The following is a 20,711-nucleotide window of genomic DNA, read 5'->3' as shown; positions in this document are numbered from 1 at the left end:
TACTCAGAGTATAAGGTCAAACATTATGATTTCTTGACACAGACATATCCATCATCTCACATAATCTCTGTGCCTCGCAGCAAATGAATAAACCACATTATCAAGATCTGTTAACCTCGTGGAATATGAGATGGGATCATTTGCATAGAAATTGATTCTATCCCTTGGAATGTGCGAGTGATGGCCACAAATTTCATTTTAACTACAGTGGACAATAGGCAGTTTAAAAAAAAGAAGAAGAAGAGATTGAGGGTTGGCTTTAGAAATAGATTTCCAATTTTCTCCACGGGAAGCTTTTTAACAGCACCACACCTGATTATAGCTGAGCTGATATTAATCTATGAGCAACACTCTCAGTCGTCTTTCTACTTGATGATTTCCTAATGTCTGCCAGTCAAGGCTTTGTCTGCTACAAGTTTTTGCCATTGAACCTCATGCCATGGACACCCAGAGTGACACATACCTCGCTGCTCAGGATCTTATTAGGAGCAGACTTCTAAAACCTACCACTGCAGAGGCTCACTGAGGCCTGACATCAGTTCTTAACTGCGGAACGGTGTGATGTGTTCAGAATGGTAAGCTTTGAAGGGGTCTGAAGCCATTTTTTATCTGCTTAAAACCTTAAGGCACAGTTAAGTGTCACTCAGCCTGTGATGGTGTGCCGGCACTCAGCCCCCCGCTGTGCCACGGCCTCCACATAGTGGCATCAAACCTTCCCTCAACTTAAGGATTTCTTCCCAAAGGAAGACAGCCACCTTGTACTTTCCTCCAACCAGCGAAATGGTATCCAGTGAAGAGTTTCAGTTCTGCTTTTAAGGCCAGTCTGTCTCGGGGTATAGAGCCAGCATTTGAATGCAAACGGTAAGAGAGTGTGAATAACAGTGGAGAACATTGGATTTTTTTTTTTTTTTTGCCACTCTCCTCCACCCATTAAGCGATGACTTACTGACAGAAAGGCAGGTTGGTGTCGGGGTCCAGGTGACAGGTGCCTCCGTTGTAGCAGTATCCGTCACACAGCTGACAGCTGGGTGCTATTCTGCCATTTGTGCAACTGGAGGGGTGCAGAAATAATGGATGCTAGCAGCAAGCAGAAAATTATACTTTTGCAAGAGGCAAAAATGATGCAATGATTTTTTTTTTTGTCCACCATGTACTTATTTGATATAAAGAACGGGTGTTCAACTGCTTTCTAATTGGGTGATGTAACCAAAATCTAAATTGCTCTAGGGCCAAATGTGTATTGGTAGGGATATATTTTTCAGTATTAATCAAATCAATTGGTCTGGCTGGATCCAGCCTGTGGATTTGCTAATTGTGTGGAACAAGCTTGTTGTCAATTACTGTATTTAGTTGCAGTGTAGAGAATAACAGTACATTATACTACAGTGTTGAGAGTTTTTGCTCAGTTGATGAGGACTTTAAAACCTTAGCATTATGGCAAGAAGGACGAGACACAAGAATAGTGAGCGGGTACCAAGCACTCACTTGCAGACCACATCTCCCGTCTCCTCGTTAATGAGGCAGGGAGCTCCGTGGCATCGCAGACACTTGTCCACCTCACACTTGTTTCCCTCAAACCTGGCGGGACACACACACTCCACATAGCCGCTACTGGATAAGGTGCAAGCCCTGGAGTTCACACAGTAGTGATGGCAGATGTCTGTTCAACCATTCAGAGCGAGAGAGAGAGAGAGAGAGAGAGAGAGAGAGAGAGAGAGGGACAGGGGAACAAAGAGAGAGAGGGAGTTGTGTATAATGAGAAACTGGGAGCATAGTTTAAGCTGGTTTGATTGGAATTTTACAGGGCTTTAATGGGACTTAATTATCCGCATCAAATGACATCTCAGCCACAGATGAAAACATATCACCCCTTGGGCATGCAACAGTAGGAAAATACTAATGGTGTGCAATTGAAATTGTTTTCCCACAACCCATTATGACAAAGCATTGCAACGAAAAGGAAAATACATTATCACTACAGCACAGAAACACCCAAAGGTTGTTTGACAGTCGCTTTTTGATTTCCTTTATCTGCAAATAGAGGCAAATGTGGTGTTTGTGGAAAGAAAATGCCTTAGGATGTTGTTTTTGTTGCCACTCTATTTTTCTATGAACTTTGAAATGCTTAGCTCTATAGACTTCCAGGAAGCATAACTGAATTCAAATGAATGCCTCGTTGTTGCCATTGTTGTCGCTGCTCTATACGCCGCTCGGCTTGAAAGACAGGTTAATGTCAATGGTCAAAGGTCAAGTTGCACGATAATCATCATTTGCTGTTGTGTTTGCTGTTGTGTTAATCTCGGAAGCAGCAGGTGCGGGACTCACGGTAAAGACAGCGGTCTCCGGTGTATTCTGCCATGCAGCGGCACACCGGCTGGTTCCCCTGACTGACGTCGCAGGTTCCTCCGTTCAAACAGTAGTTGTCACAGACCCTCCTCTCACAGAACGGCCCCGAGAAGCCCACAGGACAGCGGCATGTAGGCTTACCTGGACAAAGACGGAGAGAGAAAGAGAGAGAAAGATGGAGGGCAGTACGTGAATTACTACTGTGCAATGGTAGCCGCTGTATTCAGCTTTGTTATCCCATTGTTTTTTATTCACTTTTGTGTTTCTTTATGGCTTATATGTATGCAGAGTGTATGCTATAAAAAACTTTGTGGAACATGATGTACTTTTGCAATGCAATTTTCTGGCTCTCTGCGCAGTTATGTGGCACTTGGCCTGTAAATTGGCGTGGATGAATACTGAAAATCAGAGTTTGTGATATTTTAAATAAGCATTGTAGACCTTGGCTTGCTCTTGGTGGTTTCATAATTGGCTTAGAATTGGATGAAATTCTTGACGTATTCTACATTTTCATTTTAATATCATTGGTTGTATTTTTTGTCCCACCTTCCCTCGTCCCAGTAAACACACCACCCTCCTTCTCACCGCATGAGTGTAACCAGTCTGTTGTTGTTGCAAGCTAGCTAGTTACATTTGAGAAGCTAATGATTTTGTGTAATGCCAAAATCACTAAACAAACATGGCAGATAGTCGTTGCTGTGTAATACCAGGGTGTCAACCTGCACTAAACCAAAGAGGAAAATTTACACTGAGCGTGGGTATTTCATTAGCAAATTTCAGATGACTCAGCTTAGATTCAGCATCCATATGCAGTGGACTTTGACTCAACACTCCATGGGGTTCGCCAAGTTTGCTAGGTTGACACCTGATGCCATTTCTTCAATCAACTCAAATAAGAAACTATCTGCAAGAAGCCACTGACTCAGTTGTCAGGTCCCAAGCGAATGAGGCTCCAAGCTATCAACGTACCTAATATTGATAGTGATGGGAAACTCATGAGTGCCTCAGTTTTCACATTGAAGAATGTTAGGCTGATGACACATCACTCCAAACCCATGTGAAGCTGAAGCACAGTGGCAAGAGAATGACGTTTTAGCTACTTGTTCAGGATGTGAAAAGTAAGTCAGTCACAGTGCCAGCCATGTAGTCAGAGGAGGGCAACAGCGCAGATGTCTGGCAATGCAGAACTCATAGCTCATGTCTGAAACTTGGTATATACTGACAGAGGCTATGCATTATGAGATGGGCCACACCAATTTTGATATTTGTTCCTAGCACAAATTTGAGGAGATTGATTAAATGAGATTAAAGGAATAAAGGTTTGTTGTTGCTGAGCAAAAAAAAAAAAAAAAAAAAAGATTTGTCAATGAGACACATTTGGAGAACAAGATCAGCTGCATGTGTGCGTCAACTTTCATGATTATTGGATCCACTTTCCATCATTATAGGACCTTATTGCCTTTTAAACTTTTGTAAAACAAAATATTTTTCACAAAGCTGATAACAGGATGTTCATCAGGCCGGTTGGGTTAGTAGTGTCACTCCTGAGCATTCTGATTTTTGTTTCAAGTTCAAGTTTCCTAGCTTTACCATGGATGATTATAAAGATGTCTTTGTGAAACAGACACAACAAAAACAATACATCTCCATCACAGGACGAGATAATATATCACACCCCCAGAGTACTGAAGCAAAAGTAAGTCATAGCTGAAAGTCCGCTGAGAGACATGGCACAGATCTGAATTGTAAATAAATCACAGCCTACATTTATGGCCCCAAATACCATCCACTGCCAGGGACATTCTGCCAAAATGTTGCCATTATGAAAGACTTTTCCTGTTGTGAACTAGGAGATCATTTACTTTTATGCATGGGTTTTTATATGTTAGAGCATTTTCTGATGAAAAAATGCATTACATCACCCTTTAATGTTACAACATAATAACAAATGAGCAGAAAACAGCAGATTTGGTATGGGCAGAAGAATTTGGTTGCCAATCAGAGGCCCATGCAAGCAAGATTTCAATAAAACCTTGTTGCTGGAGTTTTCATTGATACAACTGGAAAATTTCCAGCCTCTAATTGATTGCGAGGGTGCCTGCAGTCCCTCTTTATCACCAAAGCGGGTACATGAGGAAACTCATTTGACAATAAACTCTCCCTCGCTCATCCTCGATCACTCATTTAGACCAATACTCTTCTGCCTGGGGGACATGCAGCTCAATGCAGCGAGACCTCTCCCTTTATGAAAAACCAGTCAATCGCAAAGCATGAATGAACCAACAGACAATGTATGCCCAGCAGCGCAACAAATATCGCAACACTTTGTTTCACTCTCCTCTCCGCTGTCCGGGTGTAAACAGGAGTACAGTTCATCATGCAGTGCAGCGTGTGGGGTTTCGCTGGTGAATCAAGCAAAAAATAAGACTGATTGTCAACAATTCAGTACCTTAGCCATACTGCAGTGATCCCATGGCAACCATCAACTATGATCCTTATATCTTATAAGAGAGGCTACAGTATTGAGTTTACTTAATGAGCAGCAGTAAGGATTAATCTTGCTTTTAAGTCACGTATAGCTGTTTTAAAAATCCAAACACTGACACCTTGAAGCAAGCTGAGGACACCGTGTTAAATAAAAAAAAATAAAAAAATCTGTTTAGTTCCTGGTGGGAAGAGATTTTTCTCAACTGCCAAAACAAATAGAAACAGATTTATTTCTAGCAGTAAAAAAGAGGAATTTAAGACCAGTGGAAAATGGAGAATATTTAAAAGGATGAGCATTTTATCAAAACAAAACAAACAAACAAGGGCACACTGTCATAGACGTGGAACACTGTACACCAGTGGCAGACTGGGATAAAAAAAAACAACAACAACTGACCCACAGATACTCCATCCACCGCCCCGCTTCTCACAATATGGACACAAACAAAGTATTATTATGGAATTAAGAATTATTATAGCCTATCTTTGTAGAATCTTTAAAATGTGGTTGGGATTTTATATATGGGGTATATACTGTATATATATTTTAATTCAAAATGTAATAAAAAAAAATAAAACTATTAACATCAGTTGACAAGGTTTCCATGATCTCTGCCCATAAATATGACATCTCTGCAACTTGGGGATCATAGAAAATCCCGGTCATATTTTCCCCCTTGTTTATATCATTCATCTGTAAATCTAATATTTCCATTTCTATTTGTTAGGTTGACTTGGTCGCAGATTTATGCACAACATCAGTCTGTCATTGTCAGCTCAGCGTATGGAAGGTAGAATGAACCAAAGTAAAGCTGGGGAGAAAGATGGACTCATGAGATGTGATGAACTCACACTTCAAACACAAATCAAAAGCCAACATTTGAATCTGCCCACTCTTTGGCACAACCTTATTTATACCTTGGCTACAATAGGCTCCTACAAATATTATGTTTAAGAATTATTTGGACAATTGACATTAATGCATAGCCTAACAAAACTGCCTAATTAATGAGGCAGTACTTTAAAAGCATTTGCGACAATTACAAAAAAAGCTCATTGCCAGGTTTATAATAAGTGAGAAAATGGATCTGGGTCCTCAGCCATTGGCTCTCTCTGCAGAGCGGTGCGCTCGTAGCCAAATCTTAACATAGATCTCAGGATTCCAGGGCCGTGTTGTTAGATAAACACCAGAGCAGATACTGTACATGCGGTAGGCCTATATGAATGTGTGAACAGAGTCGAGTTATAATTAGATTCCTCTGACTGAAGCGGAGCTGCATGGGATGAGCAGAATACAGTTTAGAAGTGTTTTAGAAGCGTCATTGGCGAAAAAACAACTTCTCAACTGCCAGATGAATCTTTACAAATTCCAGCAAAAATGAGGCAGGTGTGGAAATTGAAAGGAAGACAAATGCGGTCGAAAGCCATCATGCATTGGTTCAGCGTGCGAGGTGAAGTGGGCAGGCAACTCTGAATTGAAAATGTCTGTTTCAGCAAGCTTAGTCTGTCCAGAGTTCAACAGAGAGGGATTCTGGAGCAGGATTACAGCACATGAACCATCCATTACACCGCACACTGGATGTTTATGAGCTCAGTGATGTTAATGTCATAAATAACTGACTACTGAGCAGCGGAGAAATGTTGTACGGTCTGAATTACTGTTCACTATGTCCTTGACAAAAAGATGAATGTATATGGCACATGGCAAAATAAATCTATAGGCCAACATCCCTATGTAAAGGTTAGTGTGAGGTTCATTTTCATGACCACTGTTTCCTTCCTGATGTAGTAGCAGTGAGGACTTCTAGTATGACACGGCAGCTGTCACTCAATGATTTCATGACCACCAGCAAGGTATTGAATGTATTCCATGGCATTCTTTACCACTAAATTTGAACCCAGGTATTTGTGAGAAATTCTGGATTGTCAGTTTAGACAAGTTTCTCCACAACAAGTTAAAAAAAAAGGAAATAAATCGTCAAATATGTGACTAATCCCCTCTGCTGAATATCTGAAACTGGTAGGTTCAACGGCTAAGCACATTCACGGAAAAAACTAAAACACTTCAACAGAATTTTAAAAAAACAACAAATAACATTGCATTTCTGGGCCCATTTCGATATTTCCTGGTTGTTGTTTTTTTTTTATCATCATGGATAACTGCCCAAACATAGACAACATGACATCGCATGACATCATGAGATATTTCTAGTGCAGCTACATTGGAATTCAATAGCAGAAAATGTTTAGCGATCTAAAACTCAGAATCAAAGAGCGAGGGCTTCTTTCTAGAGCCGCCATTTTGCACTGACTTTCAACAATCATACAGGGAGAAATCCATCGTAGAAGAGGAGACAGACCAATTTCTCCACTGGCAGTAGCCTCATTAGACTAGAATACCAGGTTTTCCTTTACCCTGCCATACTATCTATATCCAGAGGGAATCATGGGATATCATGTGTGCACTGCAATTGGTGTTTGACAGTATATTGTTGAAGCTGACTCACCCAGGGGTGAGCCCATGCAGGTGCCTCCGTTCAGGCAGTAGTCTGTACAGTGGTTGACCTCGCAGCGCTCCCCTGAAAAGTCAGGCCAGCAGTAGCACCTCCAGTCTCCCTTCTCATTGGCCAGGCAACGGCCTCCGTTCTCGCAGGGGGGGCGGCACAGCTCACCTTCAAAACAGTCAAGCCCGCATCACTTACAGTGCTGCACCGTGTAGCAGTCCAACACATCAAACTGCGCTGCGCCGCAAATGCCGAACAGCGGCAACCTTTGAGCTGTAAACCTGAATTATTTCAAGATAGTGAGCGCAGCCTGTCCAGACTTGCCAAGAAAACTTCCAAGCAAGCGTTTGATTGACAGCGGCGTGCAAGAGGCAGCCAAGTTCAACGTCAACCTACATAAGCATTAAATCTTCACATTGTGATATTACGGCACAGTAGAAATTCATTGAAACAGCTTTGGAAACTGCTTTTAACTGGTATCAGAAAGATATTTAGGTCCTGATTTCACAAAATGATGCAGAGAGCAGCTATGGACGACTAGATACTGTCACAACTTTCATTTTGGTGCTATATTTACATGGGTTTTCAATATTGGTGTAGGCTGGAGTATCAACATCTATTCAACGTCAGAATCTTCTCTGGATTAACACAGCACAAGCAAGAGTTCCCACCTTGTATATCATGCGACAACAAGCCATCTTGGACGCGGCATGAGAACAGCAGTAGGCCTACCTGAGATGTTGACATCACCACAGGTGCCGTTGACCAGCACCTTCCCCTCTGGACAGGTACACTTGGCGCCCGTCGGGTTGAGCAGACACATGAAGTCGCAAGTCATTCTCAGGCACGGATTGGCCGCTGTGGAGAAAGTTTAATCTGTCACTCTGGCCCGAGCTACAGAACGCAGGAGAAGCTTGTTTGTGAAAAGTGTGTTTGTTCTTTCTCAGAGCAAAGCTATTAATTTTATCACGGCGAAATCTCTTTGTCAGAACAACAAACAAAAGCGTTTTAATTCCTGCCTTTGAAGGGTGTTATTTTCTTGAAGCATAGAGAGGCGCGAGGCTAAAGCATATGATTAACTTCACACAGGCCTCATCTCCAGACTGAATCAACAAGAAACGTGGTAAGAATTCCTGTTTGTCCGGCTGATGAACAGCGCTTTGAAGAGCAAGCTATTGCCATCGCCAGCTATTGCTCTGATAAGATGATAAAGGCTCTGTGTGGGTATTGTGTTTTCAGTCAGATTATACTGTAAATGTAACATACATTTCAGCGTTCAGATTTCTTGCAGAAATCACGGGGATCAAAGAAAAAAATGAAAACGGCTGTGAGCGTTTTGCTGAAGACATCAAACCTTCATGTCATAGCTTTCTGCTAGCTGTGCACAACTTCTGTCCATGGACTACACACTACACGGCTGGCCTAATGAGTCACTGGGGAATGGAACAGCTGCCCTTTAAGTGAAAAACTCTGACCAAGACTGATCTGTCTGACGCTCCACAACCATTAACACCACAGATGTAACAAATAACCGCAGTAGGTCTACCACATGAGAAAAGGGGGAGGAAAGACAAGGCTGTATCGATTGATGACTCTCATGTCACACACCTGAAAGAAATAACATACTGCTGTATTTCAAAGAGGGCTGGATACAACCCGGAGTTGGAAAAACGCCTGCTTTTTCTGCAGGTATTGAATAACAGAACCAACTTGGAGAGCAGCGCATTGTCAGTTAGGATTTTCTGGGTATCTGCAGGTTTCAGACAGCCAAATTTAAGACGGTTTAAGATCTTCTTAATGCTACCTGGAATTAAATTTAAGGGCAAATTTAAAAACCAACATAGGAACAATGTTGACAAAACCAGCCTGTTTGCAACTGAACATAGCTAATGAAACTTCTGACACTATAAATGGACAGTATAAGAAAAAGGACACCAGGAAGTTAATCATTAAGTTTCAACTGGAAATACATTGAATTACACAGGCAAGAAATCATTGAAATGCAATTTCCTTGTGACTTCAAATTTAGATACATTATTTTGGACCTTGGGATTTTAACTGTCTAATTGCTTGAAATAACAGTTATATGCATATTCCATAATGCTTGTTACTTTATATTAAAGAAAAGATATAAATTGTCAAGAGAAGTTACCATCTTGTTGTTTGTAGCGGTGGGAGATCAAAACATTTGTGGGCTTCTCCACGCCCAAATGGAAAAACTCCACAGCCTGTTTGCCATACTTGTGGATCTTGAAGACCTCATGTTTTAGCCCGGTTCCATATATGTAGTCTTCAAATATATCAATTCTATATGGCTGGGAGATTCCTGTAAATTCAGAAGCGAAAAAGCAAGTAGATAACATCAACAAGTGACCGTGTCCACATACCAGCAGCAATGGTTTAATGAAGGTTTGTATCCTGAGGCGGCTAGAGGAAGCGAGAACGTGCTATGTGGGTAGATAGATCTCGACACACATTGTTTAGAAGCTTACTGCTCCAGAGCTGCACAAACACTGTTATTGTTGCAATCTTTTGATAAAAAAGTTGAGGAAATTAAAGGGCAACCTCAATAGTATGTGCTTGGAAAGAGAAGCTGCGCTTTGTTCCCCAGTTTGGCATTACCGTGTCTGTCGCTGATTGTCACCAGAGGGTCTGAGCCATCCAATCTCATGCTCCCTATCTGTGAGAGCTCAGGATCAGCCCAATACAAACGTTGGTTGAAATAATCAATGGCCAGGCCTGGGGGAGGATGAAGGGAAGAGATTTATTTGCCTTATGAATTGTACAGAGATCAATATGGATTCCTTCAACGCGGGAGACCTTCAGGTCTCAATGGCTTTCTTGAAATATTCAAACACAATTGCACAGTTAAGGTGTCAAGGTTACATGTAGAAGATCAAGTGCATGTGGAGTCAATCTTTTTTTTTTATCTAGCTCGTTTTGGCTGTTCACTTTCTGTGTGCAGCAAACTAGTTGAGAAAGTTTCTTGCGCGGAAACATAACTCTACCATTTTGTAGTTTATTGCATTTTTTATGGCAGACTTTAGGTGTGCCTACATTACCATTTCAAACCAGAGACTCACTTTTACTTTCTCACACAAGTCTGACTGGATAATTGAACACCTGGCTGGGGCGATTAAATAGGTTTGCGTTTTTCCACAGATGATGAATTCCTCCTTCTGTGACCAAGACAGAGCATGGGTCCCTTGAATTAAAGGAGGCCAAAGCAGCTCTTCAAAACTAGATCAGCACTAAGTGTCTCCCTAAAGACACACCAACAGATTTCGAGTGGCTCTAAAATATTCCTTATTTTTTTATTTCCTTGGCCTTGTTTTCTTATATCCTTAGCTACCATCTCAAATCTCTAAAGTCTCTAGTTATATTGATGGGACCCTATGAATGTAAGGACTATATACTGTATATCCAGTACTATGTGGAGCTGAGTACACTCTATATCCATTCATCAAAGTATCTATGTACGGTATGTGTGTCTTTGTATTAATTTCAGCTACATACTATATAAAATGTACTGTATTCATCTATGTATTCATATATACATGTGAATTGTTTCTCTATGCATGGATGCAAGTCCAAATGAAATAGCAATATATGTTTGCAGTGATATTGTAGAATTTAGAGGTGTACAGGTTACAATACTGTTACAAAACAATTACAGGAATAAGCGCATTGAATTTATATATTAATTTGATCGAATTATGCACTGATCAATGTATAACAACCCTCAATCAAATAAAAGAAAGTAACAATGTTGAATAATTATAACAACAACATACATACACAACAGAGAGTATAGCTTCTCATTTTGAGTGTCAATCAGTGCCAATACTGCAGGTACACCCCTAGTAGAATACTTTTTATTTTTCCACACAGCAGGAAAAAAGTGTTTCCTATAGAGTTTGAGGCACCAAAATAAAAGAAAAACAGGAAATCTAAGCAATCAAAGTAATTTGTGGGCTTTAAAGGAAATAGGTACCGGTGGGTCTCCTGAGGTTTTTTTCCAACAGCACTCTGCGCAAGGAGCCATCCATGGCTGATTCTTCTATATGGGAGTGGTCGCCTATTACGCTCCAGTACATCATTCTGTAAGGGACAAATAGAAATGCCTCTCTGACACCAACACATGGATAATTGTATACATCATGCATAAAAATAGTATGTCTCGTAATATGTGGCCGTAGTATGTGGCCTAACAAATAAGTAAAGAAAAATATCACAGCCACTTTGACACAATAGGTCTTTCTCAGTGGGCAGTCCTGAGTGTGCCTCCATTATGTGTTTGATGTAATATCAAACGGCCAAAGTACAATGCCAAAACAAAAGAACCTGAGGATGGAGGACAGATAAAGATCTCGGATGTTTACTTGCCAACCGAGGATGCATCAAGTGGTGACTGATGGTGGATGGTGGCCAACAATAAAGAACAAATGGGAAGCCCCAAGGTTCATTGTGACGACGACACATTACAACTCTATAGTCTATAGTACAGATCCGGTTGAATTGGCTGGGAAAACGAACAGCTGTGTGTCTTCACTGATCACACAAATTCAAGCACCCAGCCCCTCTCAAACTGCAAAGACGCGTTCTTGAGTTCAACGTGGGAAGAACGTTCTCCACCAGGACGCAAGTATCGACTTGCCTTTTCTTGGATGTGATATTCACCTAATGTTTGCCTCAACATTACACACCTGTCTATGGGGCATGACCCTTCAACATTGCTTGGAAACAAAAGAGGAAGTCAATAATGGATGAGAGTAGCAATGCACAAAAGGACAAACTCACCCTCGGGCTGGGTTGACAGCGATGGCGTAGGGCTCTCCCGCTATGTCAGTGATCAAGCGGGTGCAGTTGGGTCCCTTGAGCTGGCCCACGTTTATGGAGTACCTTAACTTAGTCCAGTGGGCCGTGTAATAGCTGAACCAGTGCATCCGAGAATGGTCCGTCCAATAGATATTTCCTGTGATCCAGTCAGCGGACACATCCCTGGGTCGACGGAAGTCTGAACACTGGAACCAACAATGGTCAAAAAGTCAGGTGCTCTATTCAGCTTTTGTACATAGATTTACTTAAATGTGCTTCTTACAAATGAAATAGTAATGTGAGATTTAGTACAATGCAGTCTACTGTATTAGCCACAAATTAATACTTTTTTGTTGCCATTATCTTGAATGGATAAACAACATTATTACTATTGAAAAAGTGTCACAGTACACATATAATGGGTTGGTTTTACCCACCTTATCAGATTGTAAAATAAGAAAAATGAATAATCTGAGACATGTTAAATTAAAAACAACAATTTGCACCATGCTTTTCTACCTATCACACAAACAATAAGTTACATTATAACATAAGAGCTTGATGCAATAATTACTTTCAAATCAAAAGCAGCCGAGACACAGCTTCAATGGATTTAGAATAAACACAGATCCATGTGTTTCTATATAATCAAAAGATTAAAAAATATCCTTTGTCCATTGAATCTTTGTCAGGGGAAAAAACCAAACAAAAGTAAATTGTACACCCACACCTTGGATATACTTACAATGTTTCTGACATTAGTTTTAGTTTGACTTCTGTCTAGGGTTTCTTTGTAAAAAAGTCCACCAGGGTTAAACTGGGTAGCCCAGATAAACTTTTGGTGGTGAAACAGAGCATCCATCCCAATAATGCGGGCATTGTCCTCGATGCGAGTGAGTAGTTTGTGTCCATGGCTCTGGTTAAACGGATACACAAAACTTCGGATTTCAGTGTCATTAGCTATGTAGAGCACTCGATCTTCTGGTCCTGCCCGATGAGTTATTAATATGCAAAAAAAATGAAAATTGGCTAAATTCCATTGGGGGTATTAGACAACAGTTTGAGCACAGTACAAACAAGTCAACTTTAACATTAACATATCACCAATTCAACACTAGTACATTGACTTTAAAATATTCAATAAAGTAATCATTTAAGAAAGAACAATTAATGCAGAGAACACAATAAGATATTTGAAATCAAAACTTTGAGACCATACCTTTTGCTATACAGTTGCCATTGATCTCTTTATAATTTCGATCACATGTGCACTTAAAAGATCCTTTAGTGTTTGTGCAATAGTGAGGGCATGTGTCAAACTGCAGACACTCATTCATTTCTGGAAGGAAAAGAGAGAGCGGTTTACTTGGGAACAGGTTGCTTTGGAAAAGTTACTTGGTGACTGTAAAGTTAGGGTTTATTTATAGCCATCGTGGGTGAAAACACTTGAGATCACACACATCCAGGTGGTAATGAGTAACAACAACACTCCACACAGACACAGAGCAGAGTCGAGGCCAAAAGTTATGGTCACAGCATGATATGCATGGCGGCTAGGGTTAGAAAGACACTGCAGATGAGCTTGATTTCATTTTCCCTGTAGATAAGCAGTGGCATTGACCCATTACCAAAGAGGAAATTATATCCACTCAGTAAATGACACTTTCCCTTTGCACAGAAGCAATAACTACCCAACACAAAGCCATTAACTGGGAAACAAGAACCAGGTCGAGGGGTTGATTAAATAATTGCAGCTATCATCTCTTAAGACTAAATGACTGTATGCAAAAGTACTGTATCTGTAATTGGTAAAGTTGACTGAAAGTGGATATATCAAACAAATATAACCTCAATCGGGGGGGAAATCAAATGTAAGATTCGGTAGGGAAATATAATGGCAAGCTGTGAATACTGGTCCTGATACATGCAATTTAGGCATTTAGCAGACGCTCTTATCCAGAGCGACTTACAATAAGTGTAACAGTAAACATTCCTCAACCATCACATCTGTACATTTCTAGCCATAACATTAATATTAATGCCCTGTATTGTTATACTGAGCAAAAGAAAAATAGTTCATACCCTACCTTCACACTGGCCTGTCTTTTGGTTCCTCTTGAAGCCAGCTTTGCACTGGCATATGGCATTAGCATTTGTTTGATTGCAAACTGCATCCTCTCCGCATGGATTTGTTTTCTTTCCACATACATCTCCGTTAGAAACTGGAAATTAAAGACAGGACTTTGATTACACACCTGTGTTCCTCTGTATCTTAGGTGCCTGCTGTGCCTTCCTTTTGATGTGTAAAAGCCATGAGGCCATCATCTTCTCTCATACAGTATACAACACACCTCAAACATGGGCATACAAATATATTACCATAAATAACCAAACATCACATCAAAATATGTGGAGATTGCTGAGCTTCCTGATAACATCGCGGTGACATTCAGTGCTTTTCATCTCTCCCGAATGCCACTTTGATGTGCGTGCTCGTGCCGCCGGGCGGCCGCGGTACGTACAGGCCTTGCAGTCTTGCTCGTCCGAGCCGCCGTCCCCGCAGTCGTTGAAGAGGTCGCACTGCAGTTGGGTGGGGACGCAGCGCTGGCTGCTGCAGGTGAACTCCGTCTTCCCACAAGGCCGAGGTCTGCCGGCCACCACCTCTGCTTCAGTACACACAATGTCAGTTCAAAGGACAGCAAGAGAACCGACGACCGAGAGCCGAGCACCAACAGCGCTTTGTCATTTAAAAAAAAAAAAAGCTATCCAGAAAACAAGAGCTACACATGCAACATATGCTTCTTTCAGTTTCTCAAGGTGACGCACTATTAGAAGAAAATACCAGAAGCCTGGCATTTTAAGCTAAGTGGGTCTCCGGATTTTCAATTTCATCTCATTTATTATTATTATAGTGATTTTGAAGCTGCACTAGGCAATTTCACACATTGGTGGCCTGAAAAGGCAGAAAGAGGTAACCACTTGAAATTTAAGGACTTCAACTGTAACTGCAAAATGACGTCAGTAAACTGCACACAGCATGCTGATGTTTACCAACCCAGCCGGTCTGTGATGCTTTATACCAAAGGGACGAGAGAGGCAACGGATCTCTCACTGGGCTCACTCACTGCTGCTTAGGAGACAGTTTGGATGTTGCTCTTAATTGAATCTACGGCGTCTCAATTAGTGAGGATGGGAAACTTTTCTCTGTTGCAGCCCCACTTTGTGATTTAGCCTGATAAGACATGTATTTTTACATAAACTTGCCTAGTGCAGCTTTGAGGTCTGAGTCTGTGCGTTTTATACTCACCACACTCCTCTTCATCTGAGTTGTCGCCACAGTCCTCCACTTTGTTGCACACTTGGTCTGTGCGCAGACACACGCGATCATTTCTGCAGCGGAACGGCCTTGTAGGAGGGCAGGGGAGCTTGGCTGTAGATGAAAAGATGTGTTGGATTTCAGGGATGCTGTCTATAGAAAGCTCTCTCTCAGAAAAATAAGTGCACAGAAAGATATTGCATGAAGGAGACCATCCCTTTGAACAATGTAATGCCTCAACAATGAAATGTGCCCTCTTGGGAGACAGAAAAGTAGTAGCTCATAAAATATGCATCAAATGCCTCTAAGAGGAACGTCTTGAGAGTGAGAGTGACAGCTTCGACTCACCACACATGTCGGTGTCTTCATCAGAGTTATCTCCGCAATCGTCCTTGCCGTCGCACACCCATGTGTGGAGTTTGCATAAGGTGTTGTTGCAAATGAATTCATCAGCCCGGCAGAAGAAAGCGCCTGCAATTACACAGATGAGTGGTACTCTCTCTCTCTCTCTCTCTCTCTCTCTCCCTCTCTCTCTCTCTCTCTCTCTCTCTCTCGCAGTTTTTCTTCTAAAACTGTAAGGCCATTAACTTTGGTAGAATATTGCATTCAAGGTTGCATGAGATATCGCTCACAAAAAAAGCACATAGCAAGATTCTGATGACAGAGCATTTTACAGGATGATCCAGACAGCTTTGGATCATTTTGCCTCGTAAAAACAAAGTCTGAGTCCATTATCATCTACCAATCTCATCTCAAACCTCTCTCGCTCACTGTATATGAAATCCCTACCTCTAGCAAGCTGCTCCCAACTCATTCTTTTATTATGTCTCCATTCCTTAATGTTAAATGCTTTTGAATGTGATGTATTATTTCAGAAATTCTAATAATTGCAGTGTAAAGTTTTGAGATACCATCTGCGAATCATGCTTGCTCTCAGACATCAAGGATAGCTTTAATCCATGCAGCGGTAATCGAAAGTATCCAACAATGCATTAACCCACACGTGTAATATAAGTGGGTCAGACCCACTCCTACCCTGACTGCAGTTCTCCTCATCGCTGTGGTCCACGCAGTCGAACACGTCGTCGCAGCGCCAGCGCCGCGGGATGCAGTGGGCACGATTCAGGCACAGGAACTCATCCTCTCTGCACTCCTTCACACAGCCAATCTGCCAGCGCACAAGCGCAGTCAATCAGCAAAACTCTTTTAAGGGAGATGTCAAACACACTCACAGGAAAGCAAGACGCCGAGCGATTCATGTTTTAACCTGGGCTGAACAAGTAGCAGTGATTGAGAAGCCGCGCCGCTTAAAAGGCACTGTGTACCGGCTGAATTTGGAATCATGGAAAACAAGGTCGGTGCAAATGCAGCGCATGGAGTCCTGTAAGGCCGTACTGACCTCGTCCGAGCCGTCCAGACAGTTGTCGTGTCCGTCACACCGCAGGCTGGCTGAAACACACCCTCCGCTGGCACAGACATACTCGTTCAAGGAACACGAAGGGACCACTGAGGAAATGCATATCAAATCAGCTTGGCTGTGACAAAAAAAACCCACATGCACAACATGCAGTCGGTAACAAACCCTGTCTTCTCGCCTACGGATCACTTGGGTATGACCTTTCCAGTTTTCAGTTTCATGAATGAGTGGAAAATTCTAGCCGCTACATCAAGGCTGAAAATGTGGCGCGTGGACGGAACTTGTTGGAACTTGTCGGAACTTGTCACTTCTAAATATGATGTCTTCCCGCAGGCCAGAGAGAGAGCGCACTGTGTGCTACCTGCTGCTGTGCAAAGTGCTTCAGTGGCCACTCGAAACTACTTGGCCAATCATCAGCGCTGAAACTCAACAGAGCGGATCAGACCAGCAGCAGTCCGGCTCTGTACACCTCCATACAGGGCTTTCAACTCCTCACCTGTTTGGGATAACAATACGTGGCCTATGGCGAAACGGAGTCTTAGATTGAGTCACATGCAGTGCAGAAAAGTGCTGAAAAAAATTATTGAATCCCATTAACACCACTGTTGAGCACCGGAAAAAATAATTCCTGAATAGGGGAGACCAGGGCATATTGTCACGCTTTTTACTCCTTGGTGTATTTCTCAGCAGTATATATTTTTCTAGCTAGATTAAGGTCTTCTCTAAAAATGGCATATTTACGTTTTGAATAATTTATTGGAAGCAAAAGTTATTACTGATGAAATACCACTTGACAACTTGTGACAACTTACCCCACGTCAGGGCATGTTGTCACACATGATGGGGCATGTTGCCACATAGACAAGTGTGCAACATGAAAAACATACTCTTGCATTGAAAACAACGTACTTCATCTCAAAAATGATGCACAGACAAACAAATTCTGATACAGTTTCTAACAGTGTGATATATTAATGTACTTGTAATATATACACATTTCATTTGATCTGCCTGTGGCTGTATGTGACGGTGGACCAGCAGAGGCCACTTGCTACACAGCCAAAGTTTGTGGGTTCAAGTACCAAAATAATATTTATTCAGAAAAGAATGAATGTAAAGCTATTTCTAACCAAAAAAATATGAATAATAATTTGGATAGTTATGACAACACGCCCCGAAATCAATGTGACAACATGGCCCAACCTGGCATCCTGACAAAGGTCCCTTCCCTGAGCACAGAGCTTGACTAAACCATTCAAATTCATCACGTTATAGCTGACCCTTGCTTTTATGTCACAATGTACAATTATTTTGATTCCTTTATAATAAAAAAAATGAGAAGAAAAACACTAAGATTTCAGGTATCAAAATTGTTCTTTTGTTAGAGTGTTTTGACTTAGACTGTAGTAAGAAAGTTAATGTTTGTATAATTGGACTTTTGTTTTTAAAATATTTCGTTTCACAAATAAAGCCACTGAGACAACTTGACAACTTGCCCATGTGGCAACTATCCCCGCTCTCCCCTACACAAGATTGGAAAACATTCTACGTATCAACTGTGGCGCTTGGGAATTTGATTTATTTTCCCTTTTCAGTTTTGAGTTCATTCCATTCGTTTACGAACTGGAAGGCCTTGGATTTGGCACCTGTTCCCTGGCAGTTTTTCTCGTCTTCCCCCGTCTTGCAGTCCTCTTGGCCGTCACACAGCCACTTCAGCGAGATGCAGAGATTGTTGTGACAGCGAAACTGGTCGTCTGCACAGCGCGCCTCACAGTCCTTCTGTAAACACACAGGAAAACAAAGTAAATCTCAATGGCAGTGGAGATCAGGAGATCACCACCAGAATCGCACTCTGTTATTCAGCCCAGGGTCATTGGCAAAATAAGCCTTTACAAGCTTTACTTGTTTGCTTGAAATACCCTGATAGAAGAGCACTCTGGAGTCTTCTATTCAAAATAAGACTGAAATAAAAAGTATTGAAGCAACTGCTATGAAATGTACTCAAGTATCAAATGCAAAGTAAATGTATAATACAATTTCCTGATATTTTAGTGCCTTCCAGTGTTAAACGAGTCGTCATGCTTTCTTTTAAAGTTGAATTGTTTTAGTAACTGATCACATTTTGGATGCTAACCCCTTTCCATCACTGCTATTTGCTTGTGTTAAAAGTATTAGAATGAAAAGTAGGACATTTGTAGCGGTGTAAAAGCATCAAGTTGATTCTACCCGAGAAACCCAGGAGTTGAATAAAAATACTTAGAATAATTGGGTAACAATCCATGGTGGCCATTGTGGATAACCATAGTGAATAACCATTATGGATTTTAATGGTTATTGAACGGCAACTTCCTTTCCTGAAACTATTTGACTGCACTGACCCAGAAAGCTGGCACTGGGGAGAGACATAATAAAGGGTTAATTAGGGTTGCATTGTTACGCATGGAGAGGGATTATATATAAAATCGGTGTGCAAATGTTTAACAGAGCAATAAATTAGCCAGAATAATGAATCGTAATAACAAGTCTTTGTCCTTGAATTATGCATTGTACAGTGAATCATTTCTACTGATTGGGCATTTTTTTTTTTTTTTTTTTCATGAATCATTCAACCCTGCAAAAATCTCTTTACCCCCATGCAATGCTAGATAAATGCGCATTTAAGTTAATTTCTTTTCAAATTTGAAGAGTGACAAATGTTATTCTTTTCTATATCATTGGTTCAGGTGGGTATTTACAGTCAGAAAATCATAACGCCAATTTTCAAGCTTTACACATTCAAATATTTAGGCGTATTAATGTATGCAATGAACATTCTTTGTATTGCTGGTGGGAATAAGGGATTAGCATTTCCAAGAGCAAATGAATATGGGGCATTTCATGCACTAAAGTACTTGACGGTACGAGAACTCATCACAGTGATATTTTCTGTCTTAGACAATAACTCATCACATTGTTGTGAAATGAAGCGACCATGACTGGGAGGTTTAGCTAGACTCAATAAATTATGCTTAGTTTGGAATGAGATTGATTGCTATGCAAGTAGCAATATGATCATCCGACTCCAGTTGGAATATGTAATCTGTGTTTGGGCTGCAAGCTCAGATATATTAGTGGTAATTGAAGCTCCATAACCAGCAATCAAGATCTCTGACTCATTGTCTACACCGGTGGTGTCGCGCAGCAGCACGTCAGCAGCATGTACTGTACACTTCTGTCTGTGTCCACACTGGTTCTTTGGCTCCAGCATGCAACAACAGTGCAACAACAGTTGCATAGCCTACCATTCATAAAAGTGATTCATTCTTTTAATTAGGGAATCGCTATTTGAGTGATTTTATTATAGTGGGAAAAATGAGATTGCAAAAGCTACCACTGTATAAGGAATTTAATTAAGGGTTAAAATAGATATAAAAATAAAAAGAGCAATGTTCAGTCATCAGTCAATGATGGATATGTAGGCCTATAATTGAAACCAAAAGGAATATGGAAAAGAAACCATTTTTCAAAAGATGACAATGGAGAGATGGGATCATTCTCAGCTATCATCTGATTAATGGAGAAAGTACACAAAAATACTGGTATTTAAATGGTTAAAAGGCTAGGCAATAGTTTTAAAGGGGGTTTATGCACATAGGTAGAAAAAAATAGACTTTAGTAAAAAGATGGAGCCGGTGGAGACAGCAGCATTGATTAAAACTAAAGTGTTTTGGTTCCAAGCGATGGACGACCAAAAAATGTGGCATTACCTATATATTCAATTTTCAATGATTTTGGCTTTAGTGTGGCTATAGTTAGTTATTTCTGTTGCTGGAGTTATCTTTTC

General features: G+C 41.1%; 1 protein-coding gene across 1 annotated transcript in view; it reads right to left on the bottom strand.

Moving 5' to 3' along the window:
• Positions 1 to 20,711, bottom strand: part of lrp1bb (low density lipoprotein receptor-related protein 1Bb) — a 252,324-nt gene that overhangs the window by 10,464 nt on the left and 221,149 nt on the right. The window contains exons 71-88 of the mRNA XM_078285934.1: positions 18,535 to 18,667; positions 16,871 to 16,977; positions 16,507 to 16,639; positions 15,820 to 15,942; positions 15,463 to 15,585; positions 14,678 to 14,818; positions 14,243 to 14,377; positions 13,375 to 13,494; positions 12,901 to 13,142; positions 12,138 to 12,361; positions 11,332 to 11,438; positions 9,960 to 10,076; positions 9,490 to 9,663; positions 8,070 to 8,195; positions 7,341 to 7,505; positions 2,326 to 2,487; positions 1,486 to 1,660; positions 947 to 1,051 (exon numbers count right to left, since the gene is read on the bottom strand). Of these exons, the coding sequence (XP_078142060.1) occupies positions 947 to 1,051; positions 1,486 to 1,660; positions 2,326 to 2,487; positions 7,341 to 7,505; positions 8,070 to 8,195; positions 9,490 to 9,663; positions 9,960 to 10,076; positions 11,332 to 11,438; positions 12,138 to 12,361; positions 12,901 to 13,142; positions 13,375 to 13,494; positions 14,243 to 14,377; positions 14,678 to 14,818; positions 15,463 to 15,585; positions 15,820 to 15,942; positions 16,507 to 16,639; positions 16,871 to 16,977; positions 18,535 to 18,667 (2,612 nt within the window). The remainder of the gene's footprint in view (positions 1 to 946; positions 1,052 to 1,485; positions 1,661 to 2,325; positions 2,488 to 7,340; positions 7,506 to 8,069; positions 8,196 to 9,489; positions 9,664 to 9,959; positions 10,077 to 11,331; positions 11,439 to 12,137; positions 12,362 to 12,900; positions 13,143 to 13,374; positions 13,495 to 14,242; positions 14,378 to 14,677; positions 14,819 to 15,462; positions 15,586 to 15,819; positions 15,943 to 16,506; positions 16,640 to 16,870; positions 16,978 to 18,534; positions 18,668 to 20,711) is intronic.

The sequence above is a fragment of the Centroberyx gerrardi genome, chromosome 10 (assembly GCF_048128805.1).
Source record: "Centroberyx gerrardi isolate f3 chromosome 10, fCenGer3.hap1.cur.20231027, whole genome shotgun sequence".
Classification (NCBI taxonomy): Eukaryota; Metazoa; Chordata; class Actinopteri; order Beryciformes; family Berycidae; genus Centroberyx; species Centroberyx gerrardi.
This window is presented reverse-complemented; position numbering and strand designations above follow the sequence as displayed.